Source organism: Eptesicus fuscus, chromosome 12 (assembly GCF_027574615.1).
Source record: "Eptesicus fuscus isolate TK198812 chromosome 12, DD_ASM_mEF_20220401, whole genome shotgun sequence".
NCBI classification, from domain to species: Eukaryota; Metazoa; Chordata; class Mammalia; order Chiroptera; family Vespertilionidae; genus Eptesicus; species Eptesicus fuscus.
The window spans coordinates 17,441,387-17,462,826 of NC_072484.1; the positions used below are offsets into that span (position 1 = coordinate 17,441,387).

The 21,440-nt window shown below is 42.1% G+C and overlaps 1 protein-coding gene across 2 annotated transcripts in view; it reads right to left on the bottom strand.

Moving 5' to 3' along the window:
- Window positions 1-2,682: 2,682 nt before the first annotated feature.
- Window positions 2,683-21,440, bottom strand: part of PCSK2 (proprotein convertase subtilisin/kexin type 2) — a 256,763-nt gene continuing 238,005 nt past the window's right edge. For both annotated transcript variants that reach the window (XM_054723859.1, XM_008141110.3), the window contains 4 exons: window positions 21,223-21,438; window positions 19,377-19,477; window positions 6,672-6,899; window positions 2,683-3,333 (listed from right to left, as the gene is read on the bottom strand). In XM_054723859.1, coding sequence (XP_054579834.1) covers window positions 2,847-3,333; window positions 6,672-6,899; window positions 19,377-19,477; window positions 21,223-21,438 — 1,032 coding nt within the window. In that variant the 3' untranslated portion in view covers window positions 2,683-2,846. The remainder of the gene's footprint in view (window positions 3,334-6,671; window positions 6,900-19,376; window positions 19,478-21,222; window positions 21,439-21,440) is intronic.

Here is a 21,440-nt window from a genome sequence, read left to right on the forward strand (position 1 = left end):
CATTGTGAGCCACTTCACACACTTAGACACATATACACATCCCTGAAAAATATATTTCAGAAAACAGTGCTTATCATTAATATGCATGGTCTATTTTACTCTATTACAAAATGGTGGTCTTGCCTTCCTAAATTTGTTTTATGGCCAGCTACTGGGATGTAACCTGAGTATTAAAAATGCTGCTAGAGGTGTTTGATTTACTTGTGTATGATTGATTTGCTAATTATAAATCTTTCATGTATATTAATGAAAGCAGGCTTTTTAGATCTCTCTTTGGCAACATTTTATTATCTGCTTCTAGAATGGCTGGCAGTGTTTTTATGTAATGCATATCACATCCCACAATTTCTGGAAAGTAATGTTTTCTTGTTAAGTTTCCTAATTTACATGTCTCTTTAAATTTGTTTAGAACATGATTTAATAGGAAGCAACAATGTTATCCTGATTAATCATGATTTACTTATTTTCATTTTAAAAAATAAATGACTATAAATGTTTCTTCCATTAGGATCAGGGATATCATAAAAACTTCACTAGCTCTAATATTCTAGTGTTAATACTGGTGCAAAAAAAATGAAATAGAGACCAAATATTTTTATATAGCACTATATATTTTTATATACTGTATACTCATATCAAAACTTGCCATTTTTATTAAGAAGCTGATAAGTTACTCTCTAATTTCATAAATTATACCACAACTGTGAAAATATGGACACTATTTTATATTTTTGCTGCTATATAAGACATTTAATGTTTATACAGAGAGCTGCAAAATTACAGTGGTGATGCAATGGGAATCAATGAACATTTTCACCTGAATTTCCACTGGCCTTTCTCTTCAACCAGTATCACCTTGATATTCTCTGAATATTCTTTTAAAGATGAATATGGTGTCTATTTCTCCAATAAATACGCATACACACATTTTCGGTATATGTGTGTATATACATTTATACAAGTGTATATATATACACATATATACACATGTGTATAGTCTACATATGTATATATATATTTCTGTGTGCACTTATACACACATAATGTCCTTTGGTTTATTTTCAGACAGTTAATGGGAAATGAATTTTTGATGATTTCCATTTATTTTTTTCTTAAAATCTAAACTGGTTTAAAAAGACCTTCGCAATAAGTAGTAAATTTCTTTTAAAAATCATATTGTTACATTTTAAAGCATTAAATAGAGGAGATCATATGGTATCAGAGAAGACAAATTCATGCCAACATGGGGAAAAAAAGAAAGAAAATGGGTTTTCCAGACTTCTCTCTTAAAGTTGTAACCTTCAGGGAATGGAAACTGGTGCTCTGGTGTTGCTGGTTTTGAGGAAGGGAACTCTAGGCTTAGCTACGTGCTCCCAGGGGAAGGGAGAAATGTAGCTAGAGTAGTTGATCAGTTCTTGGGAATCAAGTCAAACAAATGAGTCATTTCTTGGGAATGGGTGGGCATTGGGATTGAGGATGAGGAATCCACCTTTGAGTAGGAAAACAAGGTGTCAACAGGTCAGAAAGCATTTCTATTTGGTAATGAAATGGTGTGGTGTCTTTTGGGGTAGACAGGGGAGAGGAATATATCAGCTTTAGATGACCTGTTAAACACCATCATGGACTGCTTAGTTGCCAAGATGGTACCCGTGCTTTCCCTAACAAGGGCTTCTCTTGCTTCCTTCAGGCTCAAGTTATGGGGGATGAGTTGGCATTCCCCACTGTGGCAGAAAAGTCTCCATACAAATGAAGGTCCATGTGAAGATGGCTGCTCACATCTTCAGACATGCCCACTTCACCCTCCACACACCTGTGCCTAAACAGAGGCCATTTGCCCTAACACATCAAAGAAATCAACACGTGAAGAAGTAAGATATTGCCCACTAAGCACATGCTTTGGAACTCAAAGCCCACGTTCATATGTGGAAAGCTGTAAGAAATACTCACCTGGCCTCTTGCTTCCATCAGATTAAGAAGTTCCCAAGTGAATTAGGAAAAGGAATGTTCCTGGGTTAAAAACTACTATGGTGTGTGGCCAGACCTGCCTTGCATTTTCCCCTTTTGGATAGTTATGTGAGAAACCTCACAAAGTTGGGGCTGAAATGAATTCTGTGCCAACTGAGAGTAATTTGGACTTCTCTAGAATATTTTACCGTAACTCAGAGCAATAGCTGGTGAAAGGACAGCCACGCTACATAGGGTTTATATTTGTCATGCTGGCTGAGTAGGAAAAGTTATGGTGTTGGCATTGGTGGGAAGATTTCCAATGCCCATGCTGTTTTACTCTTCCCCATCCAGTAACTGGAGTTCTCATAGATGGTATCTTTCAAATCATGCCACCTTCATCTACGTCGCTGAAAAATCTTGCTAAGTTCAAAACATCTTTCCCCAAAGCATTTACAGTATCTCTTGTGCTTTAAGAGTCAGGACTCAACCTTGGTCATAAGCTTTGATTTTTTTTTTTTAATCTAACGGGTCAGTTGAGACCATGAATAGACGTTCTTGGAGTCACTGTGTGTAGCTTTTTAAATGCATTCTCTTCTCTTCTCAGATCTGAAAAAAATTGAGGGGAAAGTTGTCCAAGTTTTTTTTGCAGGATATCATCTATTTGAGTGACACAAATAAAGAACCTAGAGTCACAAATAGAACATAGATGTTGGTGGGAACACTGTATTTGGGGCATAGAATAAAAAAGATTACTTCCATTGTAAAGAAAATAATCATTGACAGTGAGTGAAGCTTCAGATCAAGAAGTTGGAATTGCTAGGTGCCTGACAAAGAATGGAGCAAGGACAGAGAGGCGGAGATGGGGGAGAAGGGGGAGGCGCCGGAGCCAGAGTGCAGCACTAGTTCTTGTGCAGGATGCTTTTCAGGCTTCTCTCCACAGCTTCATCCAGCTCCTCCTCCAGCTCCTCCTTCTTGGACATGGCCAGCTTGGACTGGTAATCCCTCACGACCTGATCAATGTAAGGGGCACTCTGCGTGCCATGCAGCATCAGGGTCCACTCCTTCAACACCCCCTTCTGAGGTGCGCTCCCGACAAACCCCAGCTCCAGGGTCCAGGTTCCTCGGGCGTCTTCCCCCCACGTGTGGGTGGTCATGAAAGGCCACTTGTCAAAGCCCACCTTGGAGTCATCATCCCTTGGACGCCGGCTCAGCAAAATGGACTTGGTGCCCATAGGGGAAGTCATGTTGATGTTCAGGTCTCCTCTCCTGGTTGCATTGACTGTGATGACAGCTTGGACATGCTCAAGGTAGCGGACAAAATTTTCCTTCCCTTCACACGCATCGGTGGTGAGGGTCAGCACCAACTTGCCAGTGGATGGTATTTTCCTGAGGGCAAAGCAATGAGGGGATATGGTAAGGAATGTGCATATTACGTGAGGGTTTTCTGAAGACAGCTTTAGGTTGCAGAGAGAGCAAGAGCTTTGAGGTTAATCAGTCCTACCTCAGTTGTATGAGCCTGAGCAAGTTACCTGTTATCTCTGAACCTTCTGTGTGGAAAGGGAATGTAGCAGATCTGTTGATGCCCCTCCCATTTCTCCTAAGTCACCTCTGAGTTCCCCTTCAGATGCGGCTCCCATGTACCCTGACTGCTTCCTACCTTAGGTATCAGCATCTCCCAGCATCTCTCCTGGAGCTTTTCCATGTTCTGTGGGAGTTTGCTACGAACAGCCTCCAAGTGACAGGGATTTAATTCCTCAGGGACAATCCTCTACCAGGGACTGACAGAAGGTGGTGAATAAATATACCCTAACTTCTCCATTCTTCAGTGGGACTGAGCCTAGTTGCCAACAGTGGACAACTAGTTGCTCATCAATGTACTCTTTATTGGCTTTTATTCCTCTTCCCTGTCTTACATCTCCACTTCCCCACTTGTATTTCCTGGAATCAACTCTCATAAAATTGTTAGCACCCAAGTCCCATCTCAGGGTCTACTTTTGGGACAAGCCAAACTGCGACAGGAGCTCATAAGACCTTTCTTTTAAAGTGCTAAGTTCCTTATTATTGCTAATGTGAGTGTTATTATTATCATTAAAAAGCTGAAATTGGGTTAATTAATCCTAGTGAAGAACAGTCCTTTGAAAGATCAGGGGAATTTGGGAATCTCTTTAATCATAGAGTTAGAATCCAAAGAAGGGTCAATCTCAGCATTTCAGCTATCTTTCCATACAATCAATCTCCTTTGATGGTGACTTGCTCAAAGGCTCTTGCCCCAGAAACATAATAAAGGAGACTACATTTGAGGATTGCATGGTGTGATGGGAAGACTCTAGATTTTGGGAACAAAACTATTTGTGTTAGATTTCTGCTTTTACACATACTGGTCAGGAAACAAGTCATTCAAATACCTGAAAGTCTCACTGTCACTGTGGGTGAGTTTAAATAAGACTGTGCATGAAAACTGAGTATGATGCTAGTTCCCCTTCCTGGCCCTTTGCCCATGTTAATATCCTTCTTTGACATGGCTTTTATTTTGGAGCATAAAATGGTGAATATTTTAAGATACAAATCTTGTAGAGCACTTCTACAAAAAGATGCTGGCCACTCACCTGGTTCAGACCCGAGCCTTGGTTCTGCATTGAGCTTGGAGCCAAGGCCATGAAAGAAAGAAGAAGCTCTTGTTTTGGGGCCCATAAGGGCAGAATTCAAGGGGCATCTCTCTCTCTCTCTCTCTCTCTCTCTCTCTCTCTCTCTCTACTATATATATATATATATATATATATATATATATATATATATATATAAATATATAAATATATAAAATATAAATTAGTAAAATTAGTAAAATTTCCATTATAAATTAGTAAAATTTAAGATATAGGGAGTATATATATATATACTCCCTGTATCTTAAATTTTACTAATTTATAATGGAAACAGTTTCTTCTTTGATTATGAAGGCAGGCCATATGCTAGAGTGGTATTAGCTCTTCCTCAGTTTGTCACAAGAATCCCAGAGATTTTCGTTTCCATTACAGTCTTTGCAGGCATCTTAAAGTAGCATTTTGGTTATTATCATTGCTCTGAAATTACATGTGGCACTAGGAATGGCATAACCCATGCTTACTTAATGTGTTGATAAAACAAAGGACATATATTACTTCATCACAAATTTATTTTAAAAAGTTGGTTTCAATATATTTGGCTTCCTTTGCAATCCCATGTATTTTATCTAAAGCATTTAGAAACAGCATACTAAGATGTGGTCCATAGACTTCACCATACTGCCAAAGAAGGTCAGGGTACCAAGGTTGACAATTGCTAAAATAGAGGGTCAGAGAGGTCAAAGTATTGTCCAATTTGGTGGAATTAAGATTTGAATCCAGGTCTGGGTAAGTGACTACAGAAGCTGCAGGTCCTTTTCCAGGACCAAAGCGGAATGGAGGGGAGGATGAATTGTGAGAGGGCTCTGACTCTGGCCAAACTCAGATGACCAACAGAAATAAGGCTGGGATGGGATGGGATGGTTAGAGATGGATTTACCACCATTGAAATGCCATTATCCCAGAGGTGTACCCTCACAATGGAATATGACACAGTGATGGGAGTGAATGAGATATTACTACACATAATAACTTGGATTGATCTCACACTCATAATGTTTAGTCAAAGAAACTGGATACCAAAGTGTCCATACAATATGATTTAGTCAGATAAAGCCCAAGAACTGTAAAGCTAATCTTTGGGGGCAGGAATGAAAACAATGGCTGTCCATGGGAAGTGGGGATTAACTAGAAGGGGGAATGAGAAATCTTTCTGGGGTAATGGAATGTTCCAGTGCTTTATTAGATGGTTGTTACTCGGGTGTATACACTTATCAAAACTCGAATAATACACTTAAGTTCTGTACATTTCGTTGCATGTACACAAAACCTTAATTAAAAATAACAATGATAAAAACTTCTATTTCTACTTTACTGATGGACCAATGAGGAAAGGAATTAAATAAAGAGGACCCTATTGTCCAATCCTCTTGCATTATGGGAAGTTGGTTCATGTGACCAGCACAGTGGTTTCTGGGTAAGGAACTTCCCACTTAAATCCTTTCAAATGTCTATCCACCTCACTTGGAATAAAATCAAATGCTTACCTTGTCCCACAAGTAGAATGAATAAATTAATTATGTTATAGTCACACAAAGGAACATTATTCAACAATGAGAATGAGCTACAAGTACACACTAAACATGCTTGGATCTCATAACATATTTCTGAGCAAAACAATCTAGATATGAAGGAGAACACAGTGTATTATTCCATTTATATTAAATATGAACTAGAAAAAGTAATCTATGGAGTTAGAAGAATAGTGGGGAGATTATGGTGGAAGGGGATGCGGGGTTTTCTGGGATATTGGTTGTGTTCTGTTCTTTGATCTGGGAGCTGGTTACGCTGGTTGGTTTTTGCAATGAAAAATAATGGCATAAGGCACCAAAACAGTTAATGCTCACACCTAAAAGTATGGGTTCTGAGTCACACAACTGTGTTCTATTTAAATGCTCTCCCTCCCCAAGAGTTGTGCATTGCTATAGCTCTCTCTGCAAGCTAGTTGTCCCTAAGTCAACTCTAGCACATCTCCCTGACAGAGAGGGAATCTGATACTGTCGCTAATGCCATGGCACCATCTCTGGGACATTTCCACATGCAGCAGTCATGGCACCCACTTACTCAGGATCCTGCACGGAGCCGCCCACACAGTGGAATCTCTCTGGCACCGTTTTCCAGTCTTTAGCCATCTTCACCATGGCGCCTGCGTCAAGGACCCCGTAGCCAAAGAGGTGATTAAACTCCAGGCCGACCCCATTCCGCCTCCACTGATGAACCTCATCATGAAGCTGGTTTCGTTTGGAGGTGAGCACAGTCAGATGCTGCATGTCTCTCCAGGTGAGACCCAGACTGGATGCCGGAAGCCATTGGAAAACAAGAGAAAAGGGGAGGGCGAGAGAGGAAGAAAGACACAATGACTACAATAGGACAAAACCCCCTTGTAAGATTTTGGAATATCTATGAACCCCCAAGTCAAGGGAGAATTTCCATGCACTATTTAGAACCATTTTATATTTGTCAATTAGAAAAAAACAACAACACTGGTCTTTCTTACTCAAATGTATTTCAAATGTGCATTCTAACACACACACTGGAATGGCTAAAATGATAAGACTGACAATACTAAGTATTGGCAAAGATGTGGAGCAAATGGAACTCATGTACTTTGCTGATAGAGGTGTAAATTATTGCAACCAGTTTGGAAAACTTTTTGGCTGTATCTTCTAATGTTATCCATATACTTAAGCTATGGCCCAGAATTTCCATCCTTAGGTATGTATCCAACAAAAATGTGTGTATACATTCACCAGACATATGTACAAGAATGTTCACAGGCCCAAACTGTGAAGCCCTCAAATGCCCATTCAGAGTAAATGAATAAACTAGTTGATGTGTATTTATAGAATGTGGAATACTATAAAGCAACAAGAATGAATGAACTATAGCTACTCCGAATAATATGGATGAATCTCACAAACAGAATGTTAACCTATGGAACCCACACACTGAGGAGAACATATTGTATTATTCCACTTGCTTAAAGTATAAAAACAGGCAACATTAATCTATGCTGTTAGAAGTCACATCTTGATCGGGGAGGGGACATAAAGGTCTTTTGGTACTGGCAGTGCTGTTTCTTGATCTGGGTGTTGGCTACATGTGTGTGTTTCATTTGTGAAAATGAAGCTATCAGTTCTTCAAGGGCAGATACAATGTCTTCTGCATATTTTTATCCTCAGTGTCCAGGTCACAGGACATGGAACTGCTATTGGCACACTGGCCAGTGAATAAACAAGTCTGCTTGAAAATGCTATTGGTTTTGGAAATTAGTGTCTGATGTTACTCAGTGTTTGTGTGTGTGTTTTTAAAAAATATATTTATTAATTTCAGAGAGGAAGGGAGAAGGAGAGAGAGACAGAAACATCAATGATGAGAGAGAATCATTGATAAGCTGCCTCCTGCACACCCCCCAACGGGGATCAAGCCTGCAACCCAGGCATGTGCCCTTGGCTAGAATCGAACCTGGGACCCTTCAGTCCGCAGGCTGACGCTCTATCCACTGAGCCAAGCTGGCTAGGGCAGTGTTTGTGTTTTTTAAACTGCAAGTCATGACCTATTTGTGGCTAGGAAATCAACTTATTGCACATGTTGCCTACGTGGGATGCACATAACAATCTTTTGGTGGGGTATTTAAAAATTCCACTGCTCAGGCCACACCTCAGACCAATTAAATCAGACTCTGCAGGAGTGGGACCAGGTATTGTAAATCGTTAACATTTCCCCAGTCATTCCAATAGGCAGTTAAATTTGAGAACTAATGATTTAATGGATGGAACTATTGTTAAAAAAGTGAATGGCATAGAATAGAAAAGAAGAACAGTGTACATTTCATATAATATGGGAAACTATTTTTCTTTCTTGGAACTTTTGGTGTGTGTGTGTTGAGTAACAATGAAAAAATTATTTCTCATGAGAGTCTGGTCAAAAAATTTGGAAAATCCACGCACTATGGTTCTCTTCAGAAGTCAAATAATTAAAAGGACTAGGAACAACATAACTTATTTGATAAACTTTTAGCACATGTAGTGTTCATTGGTTCAAAGCTTCGAATCAGAGTCAAAAGATACTAATGACTCATATGCTCTTGAAATGTAGATATTTAGCTTTTAAGGAGAAAGTTGCAAGGAAGGTCAATGATTATTTGAGAAAATTAAGAACATATCTTGGACATATGATCCCCAGGACGCAGGGAAAGGTGTGAAACTTCCTGAAGTTGATTATGACCAAAAGTTCAGTGTTTTGTCAGAATGGGATTCTGAATTCATTAAACCCAGAATGGTTTATGGTTGATAAGTGAAGAATCTGGTGACTTTGAGGTGACCTGAGAGCTCTTGGCAGGTGGAGTATCTCTTATCTTTGCTAGGGGTCTGCCACAAAATGTGCTATGCTTCCTGACATTCGGAGAAGGACCCCCTCAACATTTCTCCAAGGACTGATTTTCAGGGGTACACGAGAGGCAGGATGTGTCAGAACAGGAATCTTCTCACTTCTGAAATAAACCGGAACATAGTACACATTCCAATGTAACTGAGTTTGTTTGGCCAGCCATTTGCATATGCAGAAAAATAAAACTGCATCCTTTGTAGTTCCCTCTTTTGAGCAATTTCAGAATTAACAGAATACACTGTTGTGTAAAGCAGTATTTCATCAACCAGCTTTTAGCTTTAATCCTATCACAGCAGCTCAAGACCATCTTAGGTAATACCTAAGCCTATATAATAAAAGCCCAGTGACCATAACGGCAGAACGACCAGTCACTATGCGGTGCACTGACCATCTTTCGGTCCCTCTCCCGCGCTGGCAGGCTCCCATTGCCCTATGGCGAATGGGGAACCGGCATGAGTGATGGTGGGGGGTGGGGGGGTGGGGCGGTGGGGCCGGCTGCCAGCAGCCAGGGAAGATGGCCCTGATTGCAGGCTAGGCCTAGGGACTGTACCCGTGCACGATTTTGTTCTCAGGGCTTCTAGTTAAATAACAAAAAATAAATTTACAGAATATCTACAATATAAAGATCTCTGTGGTGTAGGACAAGTAATGTGACATGTTCTTTCCTGGTCTCAAATATTTTATGTAACAGTTGGGAAAATAAGACACATATGTAGAAAAGTACAGCACAATGAAGTGACTCCATGAATGTCTATTCAGTGTCCACCCCGTCCAGGCACTGTGCTGGTGCTGGGCACATTGTAGGAAGGCCCAAGCCTCAATATTTAAAAAGGGACAAAACCACAATGAGATATCACTCACATCTGTTAGAATGGTTATTATAAAAAAGACAACAAATTCTGGCAAGGATGTGGGGAAAAGGAAACCTGTGCACTGCTGGTGGGAATGTAAATTGGTGCAGCGACTATGGAAAAAAACATGGATGATCTTCAAAAAATTAAAAATAGAACTACCATGTGATCCAGCAATTCCACTTCTGGAATATATACAAAGGAAACAAAAACACTCACTTGAAAAGATTTCTTCACCCCCCCATGTTCATAGCAGCATTATTTATAATAGCCAAGACTGGAAACAACCTAAGTGTCCATTTATAGATGCATGGATAAAGATGTTTATCTATTATGTATAAAATGGAATATTATTCAGTCATGAAAAATAAGGAAATTCTGCCATTGTGACAACATAGATGACCTTGAGCATATTAATCTAAATGATATGTTGGACAGAGAAAGACAAATATATATAATCTCACTTATATGCTAAATCTAAAACAAACAAACAAAACCAAACCCAAACAGATAGAAAAAGAGATAAAATTTGTTGTTACCAGAGATGGGGGTGGGGCATTAGAGGAAGGTGATCAAAAGGTACAAACTTTCAGGTATAAATAAGGACAAGGGATCTAATGTACAACTTGATGACTACAGTTAGCACTGCTAGTGATATATAGGAAAGTTGTTAACAGAGTAGATCCTAAGAGTTCTCATCACGAGGAAATTTTTTTTCTTTTTCCTTTTACTATATTTTTATGAGATCATGCATGTTAACTAAACATATTGTGCTAATCATTTCAAAATATATGTAAGTCAAACCATCATGCTGTACACATTCACATTATACTGTAGAGTGCTGTATGTCAATTATATCTCAATAAAACTGAATAAAGAAGAGGGAGGGCTATCACGAAAGGAAAGCTAGGATGCTGAGGAAGCCAACAGTGGACCCTTTGTTATTCCAATAAGGGGGACTCAGACTGTGGTCCTCAAGCCCCTGTGTCAGAAGCACGTGGCGGGTACTGACAAAAAGCAGATTCCTGGCCTCAATCCTAGCTCTCCTGAATCAGCCTCTGGGAGGTTTTGAGCCTGAGAATTTGCACTTAAGACAACATGATGATTCTTCTGCACACAAATGTCTGAGAACAGTGGTCTAAGATGGCAGTTCTCCACCTTGGCTGCATGTGAATCAAACGTCAAAAAAATAATGTCAGACAGGCCCCAGGGATGTTGATTCCATGGGCTTGTCCAATATGCAGCCAAAAGCTTAAGCAAAGCTGATCCAGGGGAGTGGTTCCTACCTTCCTGGGCAGCACGTGGGTGTTTGCTAAAAGTTGCAGCTTTCCAGGCATGACCCAGGAGAGTCTGAGTCGTGGACCTGACATGGCTTTGGATATATTTTTCACAAGCACTGCAGGGATTCTGATGATCAGAAAATCTGAGAAACTTTGGTTCAGGGGGTCATCAAGCATCTCTTAGAAATAGCATTTCAAGCCAAGGTCAAGGGCAGTGGTTCTCAACCTTTCTAATGCCGCGACCCTTTAATACAGTTCCTCATGTTGTGGTGACCCCCAACCATAAAATTATTTTCGTTGCTACTTCATAACTTCATATCTGTGTTTTCCGATGGTCTTAGGTGACCCTGCTAGCGGTTCACCTGCTGCCGTAGAGCCTAAGACCATCGGAAAACACAGATATTTACATTACGATTCATTAACAGTAGCAAAATTACAGTTATGAAGTAGCAATGAAAATAATTTTATGGTTGGGGGTCACCACAACATGAGGAACTGTATTAAAGGGTCGCGGCATTAGAAAGGTTGAGAACCACTGGTCAAGGGGACGAGTAGGAGTGACTGAGTGAAAAGACAGGGAAGGAGAGGGCTCTAGGGGAGAGAAGGTTCTGGAACGAAGGATTTAGAGGTGGGAGAAAGCAAGCATTGTGCAGGTGATAAGCTTGAGAAAACACAGGAAGGCATGAGCCCCAAGTATGACAGGAAGAGAGAGCCAGGAATTGTAAGGCAGGAGAGGATGACAGGCCGTTCACCCACATCAGAACCCTGGGACTTATCTCAGGGACTTAACTCAGCCAGTAGTGGCAGAGTTGAGATGTGATCTGATCTTTATCTACAATTCCATGGAGAATGGAATCGAGAAATGTGGGACTGGAGCCTTGGCCAGTTTTCTCAGTGGTTAGAGCATCGGCCCTCGGACAGAAGAGTCTCAGGTTTGATCCCCAGCCAAGGGCATGTACCTTGGTTGTAGGCTCAATCCCTGGCCCCAGTCGGGGTGTGAGCGGGAGGCAGCCAAACGGCGTGTTTCTCTCACGTCGATCTCTCTCTCTCTCTCTCTCTCTCTCTTCCTCTCCCCTCCCGCCCTTCCACTCTCTAAAACTCAATGGAAAAACCATCCTCAGGTGAGGAATAAAAAAAGAAAAAATGTGGGACTGGAAAGCAGGCCCACACTAATGAGAGGTTGCTGCAGGGGTCTGGCCAGGTGTGACCATAAGGAACAAAGCTGGGAGCTGTCACAAGGCCATGCATGAGTAAGTCCCAGGCAAATTATCAATGAAAACTGTTGCACTTGTGCAGCTGGCTTCAATCACTTATAGGATCCTGCAATGCTCCAGGGATAAACACACGTTTGCTAGTAGATTGATCCTAGGCCACTCAGAGTAGACCAGCTGGCTCTTGGTTTAGAGTAAGTACCCACAGAGAGCAAAGTGGAACCCAGGGCTTCTCGAGGAGACAGAGGATAGTTACATTTTCACTTGGAGAGGCCAGAGCTCCAAAGAAAGAGGTCACTTGGGACACTGTGGAGAAAATCCTGTACAGACGTGGCAGAGGTCTTAAGCAGGAGAGCGTGGGGGTCCTGGAAAAGCCAGTCCAAAGCCCAGGAAGAGACGGGCCTCTTGTGTCTGAAAGAGGAGTCTGGCATCAGGGAGACTCAGGAAGGGCTGTTTCCTAAAACACTCAAAGCTGGTTCTGGAAAGTGAATTATATGCTTGAGATTGTTCGCCTGTGAATAATCAGCAGAACTGGGTCTCCCACAGGGCCCTGCACTTGCCAATACTTATAGCTGGTTTACCAACTTCCCGCTAGGAAGAGTGAAGTACAAAATATTGACTTTTTTTTTTTAGTTCTCTGTGACGATTACCCTAACTTCCGCCTCATGATCAAGGCAGCAAAGGGAATCCAGGAGAGAACAGGCATCTTTGGAGGACTGCACACTGAAATGTTTTCAAGAGGTTGCAGTGTGAAGGTTGGAGGAATGACTTCTGCTAACATGGGGTAAATCCTAGAAGCCAACAGAGTTTTAATCCCTCTACTTATTGATCTTTATCTGAACAGAGAAAGGTGTATGAACCTGAGCAGGTAGCTTCATTCCTCTGGGCCTCATTCTTTTTTGTGCAGAAGAAGAGATGTTTGGAGTAGTAAAAGATCATTTGTTTTCTTTTAGCTTTAAATTTCAGTTTATTCTCTAAACTCTGACAGGATTAAAAACCAATGTCAAAGGTCTAGATTACTTCCAGTCTGAGAAAAATGATGCATTCATAAGTCAAGTTGGTATTTTCTACATAGTCTGTTTGCCTAACTCCTATGACCTGTGAGAGAAAATCAGTTTACATGTTGCCATTGTGTAGCTGTGCTATGTAAAACCTCATTTTGAAGAAATCAAAACCCAATTTTATGTACAACTTTTGAGGAAGAATCAATTCATTCACTTCAGCCTATTGCCTTGGGCAGAATGCATGGTGATACCCTGACCCCAGAAGGTGGCTCTTCCCACATTCCATAGTTGGGCCAAGAGAAGACCCTGAGTTGGAGCCCAGGATCCATCCCTAGGGTTTAAATTTCAATCCTGCTGTTTTCCAATCATGTGAATTTAGATAAGCTACTTTAACAATCTGAGGCTCAGGGTTCCCATCTATAAAATGGGGTTAAGGCTCAATGGTTGAGTGTTGACCTATGAACCAGGAGGTCACAGTTTGATTCTTGGTCAGGGCACATTACCGGGTTGCAGGCTCCATCCCCAGTGTGGGGTGTGCAGAAGGCAGCCGATCAATGATTCTCTCTCATCATTGATGTTCTATCTCTCTCTCCCTCTCTCTTCCTCTCTGAAATCAATAAAAATATATTTGAAAAAAAATCTATATATATAAAAGCCTAAGCAACCAGTTGACCAGTTGCTATGATGCACACTGACCACCAGGGAGCAGACACTCAATGCAGGAGCTGCCCCCTGGTGGTCAGTGTGCTCCCACAATGGGATCGCTGCTCAGCTGACCAGGATGAATGGGGCTGGGATGAGCGGGAGAGGCTCCTGTCTGGATCTCCACAGGCCACGCCAAGGGACCCTACTGGTGCACAAATCTGTGCACTGGGCCTCTACTATATATATAAAATGGGGATAAGGCCTTAGAGGTTTTTGTAGGGTATAAATGTAGATCACCATGTGATATTAACTAGCATGGCACTGAGCACTCAATAAAGAATTTATTAATATTATTAATATTAAAATATATCTCATATATTGAGCATCAATGTAAGTTTGAAGAGAATAGACACTATTTCCCATATACGTATATTGGTCACAATATTTAAAAGTAAATGGAAAGTTTTTCAGCTTTAAGGTATATTCAACCCTCAAATAAACACATATCCAATTAAAAAATGCACTTTCCTGGAGGCATGGTGTCTTTGAAGTAGACCTATAATATACCAGGAAGTCATAGAAGACCTGTTGGTGATCTAACTTTCTATTTTTCAGATAAGACAATAGAGATCCATAGGAGGTGAGTGATTTCCCACTTAGTTGCTGGAAGACATTAGCAATTCTATCATATCTATCCTTCTTATTTATTAAGAAAACCCAATTTTATTCAGAACAGCAATGTTATCAGTTATAAAACTACATTTCCCAGCCTCTTGCAGTCTGGGGTGGTCATATGACAGTTCTGACCAATGAGAAATAAGCAGAAGCCACTGGGCAGAGGTTTTTGGAAAAACCTTTAAATGGGGCTGACTCAGCTGGTGGATTTCTTTTTTCCCTTTGCTCCTCTCTTTTTTCTTCCTGAAATGTAAACACAATGATTGGCACTCCAGAAGCACCTACAGAACACGAAGGTGGAAGAGGAGAAATCCAGAAAAAGCTGGATTGCCTGATTCCTGGTGGCACCCCCATACTTGCCTGGACTTCTCACCTCTGTATTATCTTTCACGTGACAGGATAATAAACCCTTTTTTTTTTATTTATCTATTGTTATTCAAATTTTCTGTTTTCAGTCTTGATCTAATACCAGCACCTAATCAGAGGCTGAGTCTAGATATTCACATTCTGCACAATAGCACCCTGGTTCATAGGTTCATAGAGCCATTGCCCTACTGGGTGCCACACACCCCAGTCCACAGAACAGCAATGGGCTGGCTGCTTATGTAGCCCCTTGAGTGGGGTTGAAAAGACAAATTCTTGGACCATTCATCCCCAGGGATTTGTGTTCACTGACTCTTGGCAGAGAGTTGGGAATCTATTATTTTCAAACTCCCCCTTGTGCTCAACTTCACTAGTTATCAGGGAAATGCAAATTAAAACTACAATGCAATTCCACTGCACACCCATAAGCATGGCTGAAGTGTAGAAGACTGACAATACCCAATGTTGGCAGGGATGTGGAACAACTCTAACTCTCATACACTGCTGGAGGAAGTGTCAGTGGGTACATTCACTTTGGAAAACTACTTGGCAGTATCTGCTAGAGCTGCACATATGTATACCCCTGACTCAGCATTTTGACTCCCTAGAGAATACCCAGCAGAAGTGTGTCCTTAGCTTCACCAAAAGACATGTACAAGAATGTTCATAGAAATATTACTCATAATAGCCCCAAAGTGGAAACAACTCAAGTACCCATTTATAATGGAGTAATATTCTACAATGAGTATGAACGACGTATAACCAGACACAACAGCATGGAGGAATCTCTCAGACTTTCAGAGTAAAAGAGACTGGTACTTAGACTTAGGTTAACAGTCTTTTTCTTGATTTGGGTGCTGGTTACAGGGGTCTATTAACCTTGTAAGAAGTCATTGAGTTATACCTAATATCTGTACACTTTTCTCAGTGTCTATTAGACTTTGATAAAGAGTTTACATGTAAAAATCCATCCCCTGGAAGGTCAGTTTTGGAAACGTTGTTCTAGACCAAGCATCTCAAACTCACAGCCTGCGGGCCGGGCTGTGTGCCCCGTGTATTTGGCCCACGTTCGTCTTTGAGTTTGACATGCTTGTTCTAGACCAATATGTGGGTCATTTTACTATGGATGCTTCTTTTGAACCAAAAATTTGCCTCTTTATGACATCTGCTCTCAAACCTCCCTCAGCCCGAACAACACAGATGGTCATGGAAGAACCCAAAATATTTGAAGGTAGCAGTTATCCCTCTCTCCTCTGTCCACATGTTCCCATTAAAGAAATTCTTTAAAATTTCTCTAATGGTCACACTGGGACATGTGAACAATATTCCTATGACTCAATAAGCCACTTTCAAGCATTTGGCAGAAAAGCACTTTATAATATTGAAAAACAGTGGTGATTGGGCAGGACAAAGGAAGGGTTTCCTTTTCCCCCCTGGAATCATGGGGTGGTTATTCTCCCTCTTTCACAGTCCCAAGGGGTATCCAGTGTGACAGGATAATTTGTTTACTGCATTCCCATTGCTTTGTAAAAGTGTTTTATTGGGCCTCTCGGAGGGAAAGAGCCCTTGAATGATGTCACATGGTCACCGAGGACTCCCAGTTTCTTGTCTCAGGACAGAGGAGAGCAGTAGGAACTGTTCCTGGAGAGTCTTCCCCTCCTCATCCCTGTGGGCTCTTTTGGGGCTATGTCATGCTGACCAGTGGTTTTCACTGCTGGCTACTGGGGCCCCTTTGCCCACAGGTGCAGAAAGCCAGACGTGCTCCCAGGCATGGCTTTTAGCACAGGAACATGGCAGCCCAGCTCCCTCACCTCAAGGGAAAACAAACTCTGAGGTGTAAACATTTATACTCCAGAGTTCCCCAAGCTGAGGCCAGAACTCCTTAAATTGCACACTTGTTTGGCTTCTCCCTGTCCCTAACCTGCTTCCTCTACTTCCTTCTGGTCTCTTCCTTTAGAAACCACTTGCAGGAAACTCATCTCAGAGTGTGCTTCCACCTCAGGCAGTTGGTATTCTGAGGGATTTTAGGACTGGCTCCCATGATGGGCTTGAACCACCTACTGCCAGCTGTCATCCTTCGCTGCTACATGGCAATAGAGAGCATTAAATTCATGACCATTGCTCTAAAACAAAGTGTGCCTAAGTGGTGACTGCACTCTCTTCTGGAAGGATATCTACAAGCGTGTGCTCAAGAAAGCTGGTGCAGAGCCCATGAATCCAGTAGCCTTGCTCCATCAATTTGCGTTGTTCCTTTGCATGCGTATAGGCCTGGGCAAGTGGTTTTTGCTTGCCAAAGACCAAGGCGACTTTGAGTCAAGTTCTGCCCTCTTAGATTTAAAGGGAGACCAGAAACCCCTTCTTGCTTTTGGAGTTCTCCTGCTCCCCGTTCTCTGCCAGGCTCAGCAGCAGGCAGCAGGCTCCCCTGCTTGTCTGCTCCCAGCTGGAGTGAGCAAAGCCAGCTCAGGCTCCAGGGCACAACAAGCTCTGAGATGCACAGGTTCATCTGCAGGAAATGCAGATAATCTGTGAGTAGGTTTTGGTCTCTGCGCTTAATAGAAACTCTTTGACCGGTGTCTATCCCTCGGGGTCCTGACATTTCCACCTGACTTTTGTTAGAAGAATTGAAGTTTGGCTTGGTCCAAAAAGAGGAGTCACTCTCAATTTGGGGCCTTAATTGTAAAAGGAGGATCTTTATGCCTTTTCAGCTTGAAGGCAGAGGGTTGGACTAGACAATCTTTCAAAGTCTCTTCCTATTCTAGGATTCAACTCTTGCCTCTTTTGCAAGTCAAAAAATGCATTTGTGGAGAGAGACAAGCAGGGCTGCCTCAAGATTGATGCTCAAAGCTCCAGTTGCCTAGCAACAGCTGAGGAGGGGTGGGAGGTAGATATTCAACTCTGCTTCCCCAGGAACCCGAATCCAACTTCTCACAAATGGCTGGTGCAGCATTTTCAGACAACTCCCTACATGGTGGGCATTTGCACTCACACCGAGTGCATGGTGCCTGAAGCCAACATGTTCATTGCTCAAAAACAAGGCTAGTCTCTGGTTTGCACTAAGAGAATATAGAGTAGCAGGTTGTCAAGTACCTCAGCTGGTATATCGAAAGTGTGCCCAGCAGTAGGGATATGTGGCCTCGCTGTGGAATGGTAAGAACAGAGAGGATGGTCTCCTCTTACCTGTAGCTTGGAAGGTTTCCCAGTAAAGCACATTTCTTGGTCAATACTGCGTGACTTTGCTCACCTTGTCTCAGTGTTAAAAGTGAATTCGCCTTATAAATTAACAAATCTTGAGTCGGAGCACCCTGTTTGACACATGTTCTGAATACCTTGCTAGATACCCAGCTTGAAAATGGTTTTATTTCACTTAGCTGATAGTATTATTGGAATAAAATAGCCACCGGATCATCCAGAGGATAAAGAGAAGTTTTTATGAAGAAGAGACGACCTACATGCCCCTATTTGGTATCTGAGCAAGCAGCTGGTATGTGTGGTGAGGTGTCGGTGTCCTGGACTCTCCTAGGGGTACGCTATTACTCTCCCAAGGGTGATTGCATCAGCATTTCTTTTCTGTTCAGGAAGGAAAGGTACTCCCGAAGAGGGAAGAATAAACAGGCTCAACATCAAGCTTGCCTAAAAGGACAAGCCATTAAAAAAATGTTTCCCGTCCTAGCCAGTTTGGCTCAGTGGATGGAGCATCAGCCCACAGACTGAAGGGTCCTGGGTTCTATTCCGGCCAAGGGCATGTACCTGGGTTGTGGGCTCACTCCCTGGCCCTGGTCAGGGCACGTACAGGAGGCAACCAATTGATGTGTCTGTTTCACATCGATGTTTTTCTCTCTCTGTCGCTCCCTCTCCCTTTCACTCTCTAAAAATCAATGGAAAAATATCCTCAGGTGAGGATTAACAAGCAAACCAACAAACAAACAAACAAATGTTTCCCCGCATCTAAAACTCATGGAGAGATTCTGAGACATGTTGAGTTAATATAATGGATGTGTGTGATCACCTGCACAACTTTTCTTAAGGGGGAGACCTTATTGATGAACTGAGTTTCAAAGAACTTTCACAATGACAAAAGTCTCACTTTCAATGTTTACGAGAGCCAGGGTTTTCAATAAAACCATGTCTAAACCACAGGAATTCTCCTTCTTCCTCTGTTTGTAGGATTCTCAAGTGGGCCTATTGTAGTTTTGTGGTGTGTGTGTGTGTGTGTGTGTGTGTGTCTGTGTGTCTGTGTGTATGTGCAGGCTCTTGCATCCACTTTTGCCTCCATGGACACCTAGTGTTGGGTGGAGAGACACATGTTAGTCCACCTTACAGAGTTGACCCTTAGCCCGAGCTGGAAACATACTTAGCCTCTAGAGCCAGAGCAAACACTCCAGCGGCCTCTGGAGCTGCTGCAGATGTCCCAGAATGCCTCAGAGTGCAGTTGCCATACAAGTCTGTGGTTGCCTGAAAGAGAAGATATTGAGCAACGAGTCACACTATTTTGAATCCCAAAACAATATGGAGCGGAGAATTATCTATTTTTTAAAATTTAAACTCTTCCTTGTTCTGAAGAAGATTAAGATGAAGGTAAGGCTAAATTTAGCACCCATATATCTATTTTAACTATGCATTTTATCTGAGTTTCCTAGTAGCCTATGCAAAAAGGAACACACAATCAATTAGAGTTACAGTGTCCACAAGATAAAAGCAAGCTAGTTGCTCTGAGAAGCACTGTCTGCATCTATTCCAGAGACTAGGGAGACATTTTCTGGATCTTAAAATGAGACATGCTCGGTGGAGAGGCATAAGCCAAGAGTTTTATTGCACTGGGATCATCGTTCAGAAAGCCCAAGGGCTATTGCATTAACATTTCTTTTCCATTCAGGCACTATACCAAAGAGGGAAGAATAATCCGGCTCAGCTAAGGGTTGCCTAAAAGGACAGGCCATTAAAAAGAAAATGTTTCTCTCCCTCTGAAATTCATGGGAAGATTCTGAGACATTTTGAGCCAAGATAACGGATATGTGAGTGATCACCTCCACAACTCTTCTTAAGGGGGAGATCTTCTCAATGACCAACCGAGTTTGAAAGAACTTCCACAAAGAGAAAAACCTCACTTTCAATGTTTGGGAGGGCCAGATTTTCATTAAAATCATGTATGAACCACAGGAATTCTCCTTCTTCCTCTGTTTGTCTGTAGGGGAGAGTGTAACTAACTCAGTGGGTCTATTGAACCACCTCCCAAATTCTTGGCTTGGAGGTCTAAGGAAAGGCTGATCTGTGAGTGAACTATCCAGAGAGAGGAAGAGATCCAAAAAGGTTCATTACACTGTACAGAGATTTATTTCCAAGGGGTTTGGAAAATCCACCATTATACCTAGTTGCCCAGGAAGGAAGAGTTGCTCAGAAAAGTGCAATCAATAATCTAAGTTAATCTAAGTCTGGCCCTGGCCAATGTCGCTTGGTTGGTTGGGTGTTGTCCTGTGCATGGAAAGGTCGCTGGTTCTATTCCCAGTCGGTCAGGGCACATGCCTGGGTTTTGGGCTTGATCCCCTATAGGGGCCGTAGAGCACGAATCTATGTTTTGCTTTCACATCGATGTTTCTCTATCTCCCTCTCCCTCCCCTTCTCTCTAAAAATCAATGAAAATATTAAAAAATCTAAGTTTGTGATTCTTAATATTTTGTTTTCTCAATCACTGACCTAGGATGAAAACCACTACTTTCCCTGAGAAAATATACATGTGCCCAATTTTGGGAGGTTTATAGACACAAAAAAAGTCCATCCTTGGATTTAAAAAAAAATTACTGTAATACCTGGATGGGTTCTTGGCTCAGGTGGGTGGTGATGCGGTGACCCAGTTCTTTCTATTAGTTTTCCTTATAAGTGACCTGGCGGGGCAACTTTTTGATAAACCAGACTTTGTCATTTGCAAATCAAACAATCAACTTTAAGAAAGACAATCTGTGGAAAATGAGTTGCAAGGGGGTCATCCCATCCTTGCTTTCAATTGTTATGTCTTACATTTCTCTGCCTTGATAACAAAGCGTTATTAGGCCTGGAGGATAATGGATCTCCTCTCGGAACCTGTGCTGACATTTTAGGGAAGTGGGTAGCTCCCTTTCCTCCCATGACGTCGCAGTGTCTGTGCATGACGCCACAGTACCTTGCGTTCCACAACCTCACAGAGGGCCAGTGGCCTCACTCACCACTCCCGCCTCGGGGTTCCTCTTTCTGCCATTGCTGAAGGTGGAGGCCAAGGTGGAGGAGCAGCTCTCGTCGTACAAGGCCGTCCTACCGTCGTTGATGGCTGAGTTGATGGAGATGGTCCACATGCTTGAGGCATAGCCATCGCAGTTGCAGTCGTCGTAGCTGCCGCCGTCCCCAGAGGCCCACACGTAGATGCTGCCTTTGCCGCCTCGGCCCT